Source organism: Dendropsophus ebraccatus, chromosome 2 (genome assembly GCF_027789765.1).
Source record: "Dendropsophus ebraccatus isolate aDenEbr1 chromosome 2, aDenEbr1.pat, whole genome shotgun sequence".
NCBI lineage: Eukaryota > Metazoa > Chordata > Amphibia > Anura > Hylidae > Dendropsophus > Dendropsophus ebraccatus.
The window spans coordinates 49,998,423-50,016,629 of NC_091455.1; the positions used below are offsets into that span (position 1 = coordinate 49,998,423).

The following is an 18,207-nucleotide window of genomic DNA, read 5'->3' on the forward strand; positions in this document are numbered from 1 at the left end:
CGTTCTTGCGGTCGTTTAGTCGTCGCTATTGCGTACGTTTCAGCTGTGAATTTTTATTCCACCGAACGATGTGCGAACGATGTGCGAACGATGAGCGAACGATCAAACGATAAAAATAGGTCCGGATCCTATTAAACGATCAACGATTTCTCGTTGGTCGTTTAATCGTTGCCTGCTATTACACGAAATGATTATCGTTCAAATCCGAACGATTTAACGATTTTTCGAACGATAATCGTTCCGTGTAATACCACCCTTAGAAGACACACAGGGGGAGATTTATCAAACTGGTGAAAAGTGAAACTGGCTCAGTTGCCACAGAGTCCACCTTTCATTCCTCACAGATTCTTTGGGAAAAAAAAGGTGGAATCTGATTGGTTGCTAGGGGCAACTGAGCCAATTCTACTTTACACCATGTTTGATAAATCTTCTCTTGCAATCTTTAGACTTCTGTCTCAGAAGTGTTTTTCTGGGTCTTAGTGGTGTCAGGTTGTTTCATTTGGCTTAGTTTAGCCTAGGGCTATTGCAGGGACATTACTGGATCACTAAGGTTAGCTTTTTTTGTTTAGGGAAAGATTAGGGAGAGCTATTTAGGACCTTTTCTTGTGTCCTTATCATGTTATTACCAGCTGTCATTCCCAGCTTTTATTCCCATCCTGTCCATGTAGCATATGTGGTTCATAGATCCTGTTCATTTGTATCCTCTCCAGTTCCACTCATGCAAAAGGTAGTTGCCATCTTATTCTTGTTACCCTGGATATTGGTTTCTCCTGTGACTGCTTGCTGGTCATTCTGTTCTGCTCTACTAAAGTCCTGAGGGTATTTGAGTACTGGGAGCCATAGTTAGGACCCAGGAAAAGCAACTGCTATATGTAAATCCCAGGTCTTCAGCCTAGCTACTAGCCAACATTCTTATGGTCTTTGACTAATTTGTCAACATGTGGTAGAACTGGTGTTTGCTTCTATTGTAGCATAGTAGCATATAAGTCGTATAGGTTTCTGCCTGCTCTAGACTGCATTGGATTCTCATTGGAATTGGCTTCTCATCTTGACAGTGGCATGACATGAGTTTAGTGAACCTCAATGCAAAATATGTAATGGTGTCCCTAACTGTACTTACTAGTGGGCAACCTAAAGCAATAACTACCAGATATAAGGGATGCATAACATAACCTGATAATAAGGAGCAATTGAGCAATGGCCTGTCTGGTGCATGCGGAGCAGGAGGAGGACAATCCTCAGATAGTCAGAGTCCGGGAGGCCTATAGAACAGGAATGGGGAACCTTCGGCCCTCCAACTGTTGCAAAACTACAATTCCCATCATGCCTGGGCAGCCAAAGCTAAAACTTTGGCTGTCCAGGCATGATGGGAATTGTAGATTTGCAACAGCTGGAGGGCCGAGGTTCCCCATCCCTGCTATAGAAGATAGTGGCAGTCTACTTCTGCTGTTCCTATTACACAGAGCAATGGTCAGCAGACCATCACTATCTTTGTAGTTTTGATAGGACATGGTTTAAGACAACGATCAGCCAACATCACACATGTCGGCTTATCGTAGCCTTTTAAGATGACCTATTACACCAAATGATTATCGGCCAAGTACGTCCGATAATTGTTTGGTATAACAGGGCCCCTAACTTCTACCTCCACACTTTATCTAAGTATGTACTTGAAAAGGCACCTAGAAATGTCACCACACATAGATAACTTACAATTATCCCATAGAACATGGATAGTTATCACTAGGAATCAAGGGCACTTTAAAAATAAATTAATAATAAAAATACACACATTGATATCCTATCAAACGTAAAATAAATATTTGATGCAGTGATTAGGGTATAATTGCAAATCTCCATCATAAAGCTAATCTAATAGGAGCAAAGGGTTATAAAATATATACCACGTATCTTTTACCTGGGACATCTGTCTCTACTTACTGTAACAGCTTATAGCTAATATAAATACATAGACACTATATTTACATCTGTTGTCGATATTGTTGTACATCCAGGGCGATGCACTGTACTACGCTGATCTCTATGAGAGATCAGTGCAGTGAGCATAGAAGTCCCCAAGGGGAAATTATATCTATCTATCTTTGATATGGCCGCATGTGGATTTGCCCAAACTATTAAATTATAACATTCCTGATCTCGCATTGTAAATGGTGTAGGAGCAAATAAATTCCAAAGTGCAAAATTGCTGTGATAAAAAAATTGCTGTGATCAAAAAGTTGCATATATATATACAGTACGCAATCAAGGTACCGATAGAAAGTACAGATCATGGCGCAAAAAATTACACCTCAGATTTTATAGGAGTACATTTTATATGATTTTTCTAACCCTATATTTCTTATCGCCTAGTCCTCCTAGAATCCTAGAAGGTTGATGGTATGGAAGAGGGAACAGAGCACCACAAACCACTGCATTTGGTACTATTCGTTTTTTTTTGTCATCTGCTTGAGTTGAAGTGAGCTTTTACTTACCTACACTTTGGAGGGATGGCTATGGGGACCGCACCATCGGGTAGGCACTTATGTGTATTTGTTTATGGACGCTGGTTTTGCAGACCCTGGATGGAGGGTGTGAACTGGTGCTTAATGGCACTGGCAATATGCCTTGGGCCCTAATGCAATTAGTCATTGGATGTATTTCCAACTATGGCCTGGCCTATTTTACCTTCTATTTAGTGCATTGCATAGTTGTGGCCGTAATGAAAGACAAAGGGATTAAGTTGAACCCTATACCTATTGGCCCTCATTTGCTCTGAGTATGCTTCCTATCTATGCCTACTAGCAAAATGACCGCGGCTGAAGATTACAACACGTAGACATGTGTGAGCTATGCTAGGAATGACAGTCGGTTAGTAGGTGGCACTCATACAGATCAACTTTACCCCTAATTTTCCATAAAATATGCTGCAAAATCTGAAAAAATTATTTGCGTGGTGAAATAAAAATAAAAAAAATTCATCTTGAGATGTTTTGTGTTTTCGCCATCCGCCCTGTGGTGAAACTAAGGCCTAGTTTACACATATCTGGCAGCGTTTCCCTTCCGGTGCAGGAGAGAAGCACCGGAGGGAAACGCATCTCTGAACTGATCCCATTGTTTTCAATGGGACAGTTCGGATGATCTGTTCTACAACTGATGCCGCCGGACTGCCCATACGGGAGAACGCAGCATGCAGCGTTCTGGCTACGGCCCGCTAGGCTATCCGGCACCCCATCCACTAAAGTTTTTGGCGCTCCATAGAGAAGTCCCTGTCCCTGCCCCCCTGTGACCCTCACTCTGCAACAGAGTTCCCCCTTGCAGGGAGGGCAGTCCCCCAGCTCCTCTGTACAGGTGCAGCACTATAGGACAGGGGTAGGGAACCTTCCATCATGTCTGGGATATACAGGCATGATGGGAGTTGGAGAGCCAAGGTTCCCTACCCCTGTAGTAGGAGAAGTCCACATGTCTTGCTGCCCAAGGTAGAGGGCTCTGGTGTCCTGCTGCCCCCCTATATAGATGGCACCCTGTAATGCTGTGGGAAAAAAACTGATGAAATAAACGTATGGACACTGATACAGCTGATAGAATCTGAAAAACGGATAGAAAACCTGATGACAACTGATGCCTTTTTGGCATCAGTTGTGACATCAGTTGTGGTCAATATCTACAAAAAACGAAAAGGATGCAACTAATATATTTAAACTAGGCCTAACATGTTAGGGTATGTTCACATCTCGTTTTTTGTCCTCACGTCAGGCTACACGTCAGGAATCAGTGCAAAAAGGATGCAGACATGCAGCCTGGCGTGCGGCCGACAGCCACATTGACTTAAATGAGCAGGACGGAGTGTTCTGCTTATTTGCGGGACGTACACGGCTTTTGTGCAGGACTCAAAAGTGTAGTCGACCACACTTTTGAGTCCTGCACAAAAGCCGTGTACGTCCCGCAAATGAGCAGAATGCAGTCACTGTGTTCTGTGTACTACCACTGCCTTATCTCTCGCTCCCTGATGATACCAACTACTTGGCGGAAATGGACTTCGGAGTAGGACATGTTATGAGGGTCTGTCTAACTAGGGGCAGTACCAAGGGGTAGAGGGGTCAGCCTTTTAAGGACGAGTTCCCCAGCATACCCTGTGCAGGTAGGGTTTGCCAGCATACAATCATATTAGGGCCTCCATAGGGTTAACCATTTCTGGATTGGTCTATCTTATGAAACTGATGCAACCCTTGTCGCAGATGTTACCATCAGCTATGTGAACATGGTGCAGCCGTCACGGATGGGGAAATTGAGCGTTGATCTTACCATTTTGTGGTATTTACTGTTTTCTGATGGATGGCTTGTATACTATTGCTCTTTGTAATTTCATGAGATCATTTACATTATTTGTGTTACGGGGATGTTTGTTATAAATACTAAAGTAAAACTTAAAGGGATATTCTCATCTCAATATGTGTTACGTATATTATAACTATATATACACTAGCCAGACCACTCTTTTTAGAGCAGAGTGGTGGTCTGTAACCTTGTAATGAGCTTTCAACAATGGGAGGGAAAGAGCAGCATATCAGGAGAAGGAGACAAGTTTGCTAAATTAATGTATTTAACCAGATAAATCCTACAAGTATAAACTATGTTAGTTGACTAAAGAATATCCCTTTAAGTTTTACATTGTGCACCCAGTTTCTGTGTAAATGATAAAAACGAATGTAGCTGCCAACAAGGGGTTGTCCAAAGTCTTGAATGTTAAATCTGCCTTGTTATGAAAAATTACAAAATCATAAAATACATTTATCATTCAGGGGTCTGGTTGAGATCCCTTACAGCACCTGTAATATGACAACTATTTGCTTCGCCTAGACATGTCCTTGGTAAATATTTGCTTCGCCAGTGATCAACATGTAAGTCTGGCTATTGTAAGACTTAGTTACCTGTAGTAACCAGGGCTGTGGAGTTGGAGTCGTGGAGTCAGAACTAGTTTTGGCTGGAAACGGAGTCGGAAAAAATGTACCAACTCTGACTCCAGCTTTAAAAAAAATCTTAGAATAATTTAAAATTGAGTTTGATATGAATTTTATAAGTTTTGCTCATCAATAAATGTTATGAGCAACATTCTAATAGGAAACTGGCCCTATTAGATAAGGGTGGTCGAGGAATATATCAGTAATAAAGCACTGGCCCTATTAGATAAGGGTGGTTGAGGAAAAGTTGGGGGGGGGGGGATCTGTGCTGGTCTCTTCCTGGATGCTGGATGACTGTATATGAGCAGCAGTGTAATATGAAGATATCCTGTGCAATATAGAGGAGGAGAAATCGTCATAAGTAGTGTAGCAGTAACCTCTGTCCTCACTGTGGTGTTTTTCTTCAGTGTTCTATGGCTGCAGCTGTGAGTGTGTGTGTATGCATGCTATGGCTGCAGCTGTGAGTGTGTGTGTATGCATGCTATGGCTGCAGCAGGCTGTGCGTGTGTGTAGGACTCTGTGTGCTATGGCTGCAGCTGTGTGTGTGTGCTGTGGCTGCCGCAGGCTGTGTGTGTGTGTATGCTATGGCTGCAGCAGGGTGTGTGTGTGTGTGCGCTATGGCGTTCCCCCACACCCACAGTAACCCCTCTATATCACTATGGCTGACATCTATATTACAAGTATCTGGCATTGTTAGCAGTGTTTCTGTGTATATGGTGAATATTTAGTTATAAACATAGAAGATTGTCAGCAGGAAAAGACCACCTGCTCCATCTAGTCTACTTCTGAGTAGTTCAGGACATAGAGGCTGGAGACTGGCTGCATCCACTGCACACACAGCAGAATCTGCTTTATATCTTTCCTCATTCCCTCAGAAGTGGCCCCAGGATCATGTAAGACATTAGGGAGAAGCTGCTGAGCCAGTGTGATAAATAACTCCCCTGGTATCTGACTGGCCATTTGTGAAGGAGCAGTAGTCGGAGTCGGTCCTGATAAAATTCAGGAGTCGGAGTTGCAGCCTACCGACTCCACAGCCCTCGTAGTAACTATGCTTTTTTTGGGGTTTTTTTGGTTGACTACAGGTCCTCTCTAGGGTGTGTGCACACTGAGGAAAATAGGTGGAAATCCCGAGCGGAACCCCTGCCGCCTGCCGCAGTATCTCAATGTTAAAAGGAGAAGTCCGGCCGAAAATTTTTATTAAAGTATTGTACTGCGCCCTCACTCTACGCTGAAAGAACTGGCACATCAATTCTTTCAGCAGAGAGCAAAGGTGCCCTATACCTAAAGGAGAAGTCCAGTGAAAATTTTTATTAAAGTATTGTAATGCCCCCCCACCCCCCTTCCACAAGTTATACAAATCACCAATATACACTTATTATGGGAAATGCACTTAAGGTGCTTTTTTCCCTGCACTTCCTACTGCATCAAGGCTTCACTTCCTGAAAAACATGGTGATGTCACGACCCGACTCCCAGAGCTGTGGGGGCTGTGGCTTCTGGAGAGGATGATGGTAGAGGGATGCTCAGTGTCCCTCCAGGACCCTGTGTCCCTCAGTGTCCCTCTGCCATCATCCTCTCCAGCAGCCACAACCCACACAGCTTTGGTAAACGGGTCGTGACATCACCATGTTATCCAGGAAGTGGCATCACCATGTTATCCAGGAAGTGCCGTCACCATGTTATCCAGGAAGTGCCGTCACCATGTTATCCAGGAAGTGGCATCACCATGTTATCCAGGAAGTGAAGCCTTGATGCAGTAGTAAGTGCAGGGAAAAAAGCACCTTAAGTGCATTTCCCATAATAAGTGTATATTGGTGATTTGTTATCCAGTGTTAGACAAACATGGCCACTTTCTTCCAGAGACAAGATGACCAGTTCAGATGTGGTTTGCAATTAAGCGCCACTCACTTCAATGGAACTGAATTGCAAAACCTGCACCCAAACTTGAGACAAGAGAGCTGCTGTGTCTGGAAGAAAGTGGCCATGTTTTTGTAGCCCCGGATAACCCCTTTAATTCCGGTGGAAGTTTTGTATGACCACTCTTTGGAGAGGGTACAACAGAGACAACCAATTTTAAATAACTCCTACGATTTTACTATGTACTTACTTTATTAAAAAATATATTAAGGCTTTATAATAACTCAATTTTTTTTGCTAAGTACAATCAGCTAAATCACATCATTAAAAAAAAAAAAAAAGAAAAAGTTAGTGAAAGTTAAGATATTCAGGGTTTGTCCATTCCAGTGATGCACTCTGTAAGGCTCCTTTGCTGCTTCTTTATAATTGACTTTTCCACCTGACACTTGGTGACTGTTCTTGTACTGCAATAAAAATGGATATACACAAGTAAATCTCCTGGGTATTCAGATTGCCATGAAATAACAGCGAATAGCACCAAACTTTATGACTGAAAATTAAACATTTCTTATAGGCAAAACTGAAGATAAACAGCAATGGCAGAGCATTGTGGTAACAGCCACCTTGGGCAGCAGGACAGCTTGTCTCACCTGTGTCAGGAGGGTTGCAAAAAGAACAAAAAATATAATTCTGAAATAATAGAACACCTTTGCTATAGATAGTAGTCACTGGGAGATTTACTGCTGCTTACATAAGCTACATACTGGTTCCCACTGGTGAGGGCAGCACCGCGTAGATAGCATACTACAGAACGAGGTAAAACATAGGAAAAAACTACTGCAGTAAACAAAAAAAAAAAAAGAGCTCAACGGTGTATAGTGGCGTCCCGGCTCTCCCCTGATGGCAGAAATAACAGTCGGGCATGTTGCTTTTATATAAGCTGTGTCTGGCAGCAGCTTACTCTCGCCTCCTCAGCAGGAAGTGCAGAAGATATAGCCATAAGCACTTTGGGCGGAGGGATAATAGCTATCCTAAATATATGGAAAGCTTTCATTTTCAGATGTTAGAACACTTGTAAAACTTACTTATTTTTCCTTCCTTCTTTAGTTTGTGTAAGTGATGGGTTAGGTTGAATTCTGCAGCTGTGTGCAAATGCTCTGGAGTATCCTATAGGAACAGAATGAAGAAGAATGAGAGGTCATATGCAGTTAATACAGAGCCTACATGCATATCACAGGTAAAATTGTCATGGTTAATAGAGACTAGCTCAACTTGAGCAAGCCAACCATTTGAAACATGGATACAGCTTATGGCTGACTGGTATTCAAATGCCGAGCAATCATACTCAAGCATGCTCAAAACACGCTTATCTCTAATGGTTAACAAAATATGGACAAATTACATGGACCCTTATTAAAGATGATCCAATACAACCAGCAGTAAATTCTTCTGACCATACATGAGTCACTATAGTTATCTGCCACTTGCACCCCCTAGTGGCTGTAATACTAAGTACTGTAGTACACGGATGGGCAATTGTGCCCATTGATTTCTATTGAGCTATTCACACGATCCTTAGTTCGCGAGTACACAATATGATCTGCCAAAAAAAAAAAAAAAGTACGGACCTAGATTTTTCTACAGATTCGCCAATATAAGTCTATGGGAGATGCTATTTTTTTGTGGATGGTAACGCTTTTGCGTTCAGAAAAAAAGCGGATTTGCATTTCGTCACTGGTTGGAAGGTTGGGTCTCTAAGCAACCACAAGCTGGAAGCATAATTACAGTAGCACATGTGGTTTTCAGCATATCTGCAAAAAAATACTGATTGTGAATGCACAATAGTGATTTTTTTTTTAGCGGATTGGGGACAAGAATAGCGGACATAATATACATAGAAAGAAACACTGGATGTGTGAATGAGGCCTGAGTGTCGTAGATTGTAGGTATGCTAATTCCCCCTACAAGTAGTTGCAGCTGCAGGTTGTATGGATTGATCTCCCGTCCAGCTGAACCTCTTAAATGAGTTCCTAGTTCCCATCCTCTACTGTTTTATAGACCTAACAGTTCACATTCTTAGCGCTGGTAGCAGGCATAGCTACAGGTAGTTACCCTAAGCAAAAAGGCTATAAACATCACATTTTGGGATAATATGTGGTGTGATTAAAGGATAAGTCCGGCAGATTATAAAATCCAACAGCCGGCAGGGGGGAAACTGATTACAAGTACTAACATATCTCTCTCCGTGTCCGTGGTGAGTGGCGGAACCAGCTGTGGGACCCCCGCCAGGAGGCATTTTCCCCTGAGTTGTGATGACATCACCACTCAGGGGAAAAGGCCTGTCCCGGGTGGTGGACTGGCCTCTCAGCCAATCAGTTACTGGAGGAGCGTTCCGCCCCAGTCAATGGCTAGCTGAGCGGCCAGTTCATCAGCCGGGTCGTAACATGTCATCTCCATCGGAGGTCCCATGGCCGATCTCGCGCTGATCGCGGGCACAGAGAGAGGTAAGTCTGTACTTGTAATTAATTAATTTTATAATCCACCGGACTTCTCCATTAATGGACAAATTTCTGAAAAGATTTCATGATCTTTCATTCTTTCTTCGTACTGCATACTTCCAATCCAAATTACTTTTTGTATAATGGAATAACCCAAATCCAGCAACTAAAAACATATCTCCTGTCTATAGGAGAGAGGATAACTGTCTGATCACAGGGAGGGTCCATTCTACAGGACCCCTACAATGCTTTCAACATGGAGACCTCTGGATGATTGAAGCGACTGATCAGCACGCACACAATTCATTTCTTATGGAGCTGATGCAGATGGTGGAGCACTGTACTATACTGCTCCATTCAGCAAGGGGAGAGTCTGATTCCTGTTCAGGGCATTGTGGGAGCTCCCAGAGGTTGGAGAATCTGTGATCAGACACTTAGCCCCTATCCTGTGGACAAGGAATAGGTTTTAGTCACTGGAATATAGCGCCTTGCTCTGTCTTTAACAAAATCATGGGGAAAAAGCCATTATGTGAGCCCTCTGGGCCCCTAAGGAGCACTAGACGGAGACCTTGTAGGGTAAGTGACCTAGGAACCATAGAAAAGCCAACAATGACGGAGGGCACTGTTACCCCTTTCCAGGTCAGAAGCTTCAGGACGCAGCAGAGATCTCGTGCTCACCTACCTTGTACACTATTTTAACAAGTTCCATGGCAGTCAGAAATTTCCCAGAATTCTCTTGCAAAGCTTGAAGAATTTGCTGTTCTCGAGCTTGTCTATGCAAAATATACTCCTGAATTTTGGCTCTTGCACCCTGAACAACAGGACCGTGCCCTGAAATATAATCATAAGGATAAATGTCTGACGTGTAACAAATATTACTGGAATAAAGAAACCTAACAAAAGGTAACTGAAAAACTGTATTACTAATAGCATCTGTGTTTAGATCTTGTTCTGTAAGTCACCCTCTATTCCTTGAACAGCGCTGTGGAATCAAGGGTGCTTTATTATTATTATTAATACAAAGTGTTTATTATCTCTGTTCCTATATTCTGCTTCATCTTTGAAGGAACAGAACAAGAAATAATGGCCAGAGCAGGGGACCTGGGAAGGGAATGGAAAGTAATGACTCAAATAGGATATAACTTCCTCCTGACTGAGAACGGACCCCCAGACTTAGTAAGAATGGATGATAGAAATCTACCCTGACATTTCAGCGGTCAGAGATCAGACTGTCTGCAAATCTTTCACTTACAGTTTGTACAAAGTTATATATTATAAGGCTTCAACTCTGGCACAGTCTGACTTGTGGTAACGGAGTGTGTAGAGTATGTAGAAGCAGTGTCGGACTGGGGTATCTGAGGCCCACCAGAGGAAATGATCCTGGAGGCCCACCAATGAAGAACCAGCGAGAAACAACATGTCAGTCAGTATTAGTGCAGGTTTTAAAGTTGGGGGCCCACCAGAGGATCCTCTGGTGCTCTAGTGGGCCAGTCCGATACTGTGTAGGAGGCCGAGATTATAATAAACCCTAGAAATCTCTGTAAGGTGCACTAAAAAGGAAATGACAGATAGAGGTATACAGGGGATAACCTTGCTCCCACGGTGCGTCAGGGAATAATTTCCTGCCAATCTGTTCCTTTTTTGTCTAGTGATTGGCAGTGATCTAATGAGAGGGGAGGCTCCTGCTGCAATCAGTTAAAGGGGCACTCCAGAGACTTGGAAAAAAAGTGGAAGGTAATGGAACCCTGCTCTGTATAGCTCTCTGTGCAGTATTGTTTGATTAGAGCAGGGGATCTAGGACTTACAGTTCCTGACACAAACATTAGTGGCAACAGAAGGGACTGTGCCTTACTGCTGCCACTCAACCAAAGTAGCTATGTAAAGAAAAAACTATACATTTTAATAAAGTTATATTACAAAGTAATTTAACCTTATCAAAGCAATGTATTAGCCAAAAAACAATCAAACATTTTATTTGTCTCCAGAGTACCCCTTTAAGTCACACAGAGGAAAGTCACGTGTGTAGAGAGTCGTCTTAACTCACCACCAATGACAGATGTTGGGTGAAGGACGTATTGCTATTTGTTGCTTTGATAATGGAACACTGTGCCATACGAGAAGCTGATCTATTTATGTGTATAGGATGCTTGGAAGAAGAAATGTTGGCCAAACAAGTGCTGATACAGTTACAGGATTGTGAGAAGGGGGAAAAGACTGATGAGGAAGAAAGTACTATTAGACTAACCTGGGTATATTTTGTCAGCTTTTACATCAAGTAGCTTTTCTAAAGACATCATGTAGTCGTACAGCTCCTCGAACACAGCGGTTCCTTCTCCAAGTATGCAGTCCCCCGAGAAGATGGCATCTTCTTCCAATAGAACCAGAGCCATGTGATCGTCTGTATGTCCAGGTGTGAACAGAACCCTGAACACAACACAGACACATACGCATCAGTCTGTCTGTCTCTGTTAGTGATGAATAACTAACTCTGTTAGTGATGATCAAGCTACCAGGACTACTTGCTCTTCCAAAACAGAAGGGTAGTGCTACTCTTTTCACATTTCCTTTCCTATAAGGAACATTGTAACAGGAACTATATTACACACACACCTTCTTGCTTAAGGCCAGGTTTCCACATATGCATTCAATTTGAGATCTTAAAGGTGAACTCAATGTAAGAAAGATTTAACCCTGTTCAATCCCCACCCATAATCTAAGCTTGTTTGCAATAGGCTTCTATTACATGACATCTACCCTGAAGCTGCTAAAAATCCTCACTTTCTGATCCACTCTGTCTCCACTCCTCTGTCCTCCCCCTCCCTTCTGAGACAGAAGTCACATGATGTCTGTCTCTTCAGTTGCCAGGCAAGTTGTAACACCCCATCTGTAACCAGCCCACCACTGACATCACACAGTGATCATCTGGCCAAAGGTGGGGAAACAACAGAGTCTCCTGAGCAGTATAGGGGAATAAAGAAACTGTTGTTTCATCTCTTACTTTCTCTGATATATCTATGTAGATGAATCGATAGACAGAAAAATAGAAATTTAGATAATGTGTTTACTGTGCAAAGTAGAATCAGATCGAGCCAGTGGTGGGTGTTTACACGTACGATTATCGTTTGAATTCGATCGTTATCATGCAAATTCGAACGATAATCGTTCTGTGTAAACGCAGCATTACACGGGCCAGTTATTAGGAATACTCATTTGCCCAATGTGCACGTGTAAAGGGCCTAAGGTTTAAGTGACTGGTGTGGGTCTCGGCTCACTATGACAGGTCAGAAAGTTCTTGACTGTCATTGCCAAGTTCTCTTTTGAGTAGTGAAACACCTAGCAGGTATTCACACTAGTGTCTTTTCACTCAACACTTCCATGCCTCCAGACTTCTTATTCCCAGCAGTTCAGCTTTATGAGCAGTCATTGTACTTACTTCAGGGTAGCTCCCTCTGTTGTTATCATATCGCCATCTTTAAGATACGTGTACTTTTGCTCTCCTGTCCCGATGACCTCATCTTTATATGGGTTGCGGGGAAGTTTGCTGATACTGAAGTCTGAACCTATCACAATGGAGATAATCCATTAATACTGAAACTATTCGGAATTGTAAATAAAGCTTATGAATTGTATACTATGTATATCAATCCTGGACAGTTCCCTGCTTGGGGTCAGTGAACACTTATGGTTGAAACTTGTCTTGGTTAGGAGAGCATGAATGTAGATAAATTAGGGTTTTTTTTGAGCCAGGTTGCACCCTTTATGACATTTTTTAGAAAATTATCATAAACATGTTAATATTTAAGGGGAACTATCAGCAGGTTAGATGAATCGTACCTGCTGATAGCCCCCTAATGCGCACAGGGTGCAGAGGAGGAAGGTACAGTATGCCTCTTACCTTCCTACTCTGCACCTTTCCAGTGCAGTTAGTAGTTGAATCAATGGCCTGGAGCCCCGTTAGGAGCACCCTGCCCCCATCGCGTCAAGCCGGCCTGCTCCTTGTAATGATAATCGGTGGGCGGACCGCATTGGTGCAAAGTGCTCCCAACTGGTGTTCCCGACCGAGGATTCAACTACTAACAGCACAGGAACAGCGCCAAAGAGGAAGGTAAGAGACATGCCTTACTCCTTGGCGCCCCATATGCATTAGGCGGCTATCAGCAGGTTCAATCGCGGCTGAGCATCTGATGACGTGGCAGTGGGAGGCCGGCATGAGGAATGGCTGGAGCGGTCCGGCCGGCCTCTCAAAGATGACGTTGTTCGACCCAAGATGGCGGCCAGGTCAACAGTAATCTGGTGAGTATACTGCACCACACTTCCAGGGATGGGGGGGGGGGGGGAACACGGGGAAGGGGGCCATTCACTTACATAACACACATTACAAAGTTGTATAACTTTGTAATGTGTGTTATTTAATGAATAATTTTTAAACGCTGTACTACCCCTTTAAATAGTTAAACAAGGCCTTCACTAAATTCTCACAGTGGAATGAAAATCCGCTGCGAGAATGCAGGGCCATAGGCTATAATGGTATTGAGTATCACAGTGAATTTGCTGTGAAAGTCGCAGCAAGAAATGCACGGTGAACCTGGTATGTGTGAATAAAGATTGATGGATCTGTCTGCTCTACATCATGCTCAGAGCTCTAGTGTCAAAGAGGCAGTGCCAGGCTGCAGCATGCTTTACTTCTCCCTCCCTATCATCACTGAATGATGTACAGGGCTCAGTGGTAGAAGCCATGTACGGAGGGATGCTACAGGAAGGGGGCGAGTATTGCTTGACTGACATGATGTAGAGCCGACAGATTTGCTTCAACAAGAAAAAGAAGGAATACAAGAGTGGGTCAATAGTTATCCATAAAACAGCTATGGGCTTATGGTGAGAATGCTGCATGGCTAAGTTCATAAACTGCAGAATCTGATTTCCCCATTAAAGTTAATTGGGAAAATCTGCAACAAATCCACAAAAAAGAACATATAAGTGTATCATTCTTATCAATGCTAACCTAAGCTAGAGGAATATCAGCTTACCATTGAGGATATCCCTGCATATATCAGTAATGCCCCCGCAGTGGTCATGGTGCCAGTGGGTGACAAGGATTTCCTGGATTGTAGTGTTGGATTCATTCAGAACTTGTTTCAGATTGGTAATATATTCCGGTACTGCCGGCTCTCCAGTGTCTATCAGTATCCTCCTGTATGGATATACAACATTTACTCTTACATTACGCTCATATGAAATAATAAGATAAAATACAGATCTCAGTATAAGAGTAAATGCACACTATATAGATTACAAGGCAACCCTGTCCCCCGCTGTGGGCTCCATCCCCCTGTGTAAGCCGCCATTCTCCTTGCCAATTTGTTGAAAGCATGTAGTGTGGTATTGTGGCAGTCACCATTAAAGGGGTTATCCAGCGAAAAGCTTTTTCTTTAAAATCAACTGGTGTTAGAAAGTTACGTAGATTTGTAATTAACTTCTGTAAAAATAATCTCAAATCTTCCCATACTTATTAGCTGCTGTATGTCCGAAGTGTTGTTTTATTTTCAATCTGACATGGTGCTCTCTGCTGACATCTCTGGCTGAGACAGGAACTGTCCAGAGTAGGAGAGGTTTTCTATGGGAATTCATAGACAACCGAGACAGAGTTCCTGTCTCGGCCAGAGGTGTCAGCAGTGAGCACTGTGTCAGACTGAAAATAAAACGACATTTCCTGCAGGACATACAGCAGCTGATAAGCATGGGAAGACTTGAGATTTTTTAATAGAAGTAAGTTACAAATCCATATAACTTTTTTGACATCAGTTGATTTGAAAGAAAAAGATTTTCCCTGAATAACCCCTTTAAGACTGGGTTCATGCTGTTTTTTGCAGTCCATTTAACTGATTCTTTTTTAAATAATTACTTTAAACAGAGAGAAAAAAGTGGTCAACCGTGTTTTAAAAAAACAAATGCAAAAAACAGATGCAATTGTGTGCCATCTGTTTAGATCCATTTTTCTTTTTATAATGGAAGTCAATGGAAAAATGGATCCAAACAGATGGCACACAATTGCATCTGTTTTTTGCATTTGTTTTTTCCCCCCATAAAACAGGTACGTTAAACACATGTGCAAAAATGCAGCGCAATCTGCAGTGTAAAAGCCCTTTAACAGGGGCCAATTATTGTCGAAGAGCGTTGCTAGAAATGTATTACTGACAGCAATACATCTAAACGGCTGCACAAACAATACAGTGATCGTTCGTGCAGCCCAGCAGCGTGATTTATCGGGCCTAATGAAGGCACAGAGCAGCGCTCACTTATGGGGTTGTGTGTGAAAGGACCCTAACTGTGAGAGTACTCGAATAAATCTAGTTTACCAAAGACATAAAGAGTCTGTGTCCTATGTCTTGGGGATGTCTTACATATGGGGCTGTGCAAGGATGCAAGGAGATCAGCTGGATCGGGGGGTTGTTTGCAGGACCTACAGAAGGTGCGATCAATTGCTGCCGGGCCAGGCTGTCACTTTATTTCAGAAGTAGTGGAGCTGACCACTGTAGGCTCTACTAACCATCATCAATACTTATGGTTGTAGCTAAGGACCAGAATGGTTACTAGGGACAACCAAACTGTCAGACATGTCTTAGGTGTTAGGCTCACAGCTTTAGTAGTCACCACAGCACTACAAGTCCCAGCATTCCTCATCCATCACTCAGGACAGAGGTGACTGCTGCACAGGTAAGAGCCTGTCCTACCAAAGACAGCCGCTAGAGGCGCCATGCTATCCCCGAGCCCTAGGTGACTGCTGCACAGGTAAGAGCCTGTCCTACCAAAGACAGCCGCTAGAGGCGCTATGCTATCCCCGAGCCTTACCTACCTCTGTCCGGTGCCCACCAGGTAAGTGTTGGTTCCCTGTAACGTCATGGGCCCCGGGTTACAGCCCAGCACACGGACCACCCGGGAGGACAACTGCTCTACCCGGGGCAGAATTGACAGCGCCATCCTGGATTCCAATATGGTAGATACAAAGTTCCTCTGACGTCTGCCCGTCACGTGATGAGTAATGTCACGTGATATATGACGCAGGAGAAGCGAGTGCTGCTGTGCCCGTATACCGGGCGGGGGGGCCCGGTAGCTTGTCCTGCTGCCTTATTGCTCTGTGTATTATAACATATATATTATTATTATAGCCTTATGCTCGGCTCTGCACTCTTTGGTTACATAGAATCATCACGTTTTTTATTTTTTTTTGAAGCAGAATACATTTTATTTGTGGAATTCTGGGTTAGTTTTGTGTTTGTCTTCACCATAGGGAATATGCTTTGATATAATGTTTCCATATGATTTTATCAGGTTTGGACCTGACAATAACAAATACATATACTGTAGTTATATGTTTGTATAAGAATTAAAGGGATAGTTAAAGAAAAGTGTTTAAAATCAACTGGTGCCTTAAAGTGCCAGAGATTTGTAATTTACTTCTATTAAATAATCTCAAGTCTTCCTGTACTTATCACTTATTATTACTTTCAGTCTGGAGAACAGGAGCAGGTTTTTCTATGAGGATTTGCTACTGATCTGGACAGAGGCGGCAGCAGAGAGCATTGTGTCAAACTGGAAAGAATACACCACTTTCTGCAGGACATACAGCAGATGATAAGTACCGGAAGACTGGATATTTTAATACAAATAACTAATTTTTAATAGAAGTAAATTACAAATCTCTGGCTCTTTCTGGGACCAGTTGATTTGAAATATATATTTTTTGGTGACCTACCCCTTTAATTTTGTTTACTAGTCTCACTAGTGGACTATGACATGCGATGTCTTGATCACTCATATAATGTAGTGCAGTGAAATAGGTCTCAGCATACGCCAACAGGAAATCGATCCAGCTGTGCCTCTGTCATAGCAGTATAGAGACAGATTCCCAGAAACCACTTAGATGCTGCTGCACAATATGACCACAGCAGCTCAGGGGTTAAGCAGATGTAAGGTTTCTTATCTCCTAGTAGAGCAGGAGCGGCAGTCATGTAACAGCTGGGGGGTCATTCACACCACCATTGTACCTTCTGAGGTATGGATATATGTCTGCACCCTGTCGGATGCCAACATAGCGGTGTACAGACCGGCACAGACACCAATTACATCTATGGCTGAAAGTAGCCGGATAACAACCATGTTCAGGTCATTTTCTGCACATTTTTACTCAAAAGTGTAGTTTGCTGCTCCTTTGAATCCGATTGGAAACACTTATGTGTGCGAGAAATTGCTGAAACATGGCGGAGATTTATCAAACATGGTGTAAAGTGAAACTGGCTCAGTTGCCCCTAGCAACCAATCAGATTCCACCTTTCATTTACCAGAAGAGTCTGTGAGGAAAGAAAAGTGGAATCTGATTGGTTGCTAGGGGCAACTGAGCCAGTTTCACGTTACACCATGTTTGATAACTCTCCCCCTTAGTTACTACCTGACTCTGTTTAGGCCATAGAAATAAATGGGGTCCCCACTTATATCTGTACCTGGGAAGGCACAGTGGTAGCGTGAGCTTTGCCTAATCTCCCATGAAACCTGGCATGGGAGCACTGAGCCTATTCCTGTCTTATATAGGTGGGAATAAGGAACCATAGTGACCACCATACATGCCATATTGGTGATCAGTATGGGATTAACTGCCTTGAAATCTTTGTTCAGGATTAATAACAAGGATTTACCTTTATTCAGGAATGGCACTAGTCCTGTCCATGGGGCAGGGGCTAAAGCTTTGGCTGTCTAGGCATGATGGGAGTTGTAGTTTTGCAATAGCTGGAGTTTCCTGAGTGTGACACCCCTTTGTCGGGCAGTGCAGCTCTATCATAAACTGTCTGGACAGATGGAGCCCTGTTTCTGGAAAAAGCCGAGACTTAGTAGTAATTCTGG

General features: G+C 43.0%; 1 protein-coding gene across 1 annotated transcript; it reads right to left on the reverse strand.

Moving 5' to 3' along the window:
- Window positions 1–7,047: 7,047 nt before the first annotated feature.
- Window positions 7,048–16,345, reverse strand: LACTB2 (lactamase beta 2). Its single transcript, XM_069959978.1, has 7 exons — window positions 16,166–16,345; window positions 14,340–14,503; window positions 12,746–12,872; window positions 11,558–11,736; window positions 9,995–10,143; window positions 7,900–7,981; window positions 7,048–7,278 (listed from the first exon to the last, which is right to left on the reverse strand). Exons 1-7 carry the CDS (start codon window positions 16,288–16,290, stop codon window positions 7,235–7,237), a joined length of 870 nt encoding a protein of 289 aa, XP_069816079.1. The 5' UTR covers window positions 16,291–16,345; the 3' UTR covers window positions 7,048–7,234.
- Window positions 16,346–18,207: the final 1,862 nt, after the last annotated feature.

Excerpts from the sequence above, each read along its gene's own strand:
- LACTB2 (XM_069959978.1), bottom strand. The coding sequence starts at position 16,290 with ATGGCGCTGTCAATTCTGCCCCGGGTAGAGCAGTTGTCCTCCCGGGTG. Across the intron at positions 14,504-16,165 it reads CTGGTGGGCACCGGACAGAG|GAGGATACTGATAGACACTG; the intron begins GTAGGTAAGGCT and ends ATATCCATACAG. Across the intron at positions 12,873-14,339 it reads ATGCAGGGATATCCTCAATG|GTTCAGACTTCAGTATCAGC; the intron begins GTAAGCTGATAT and ends CCATTGTGATAG.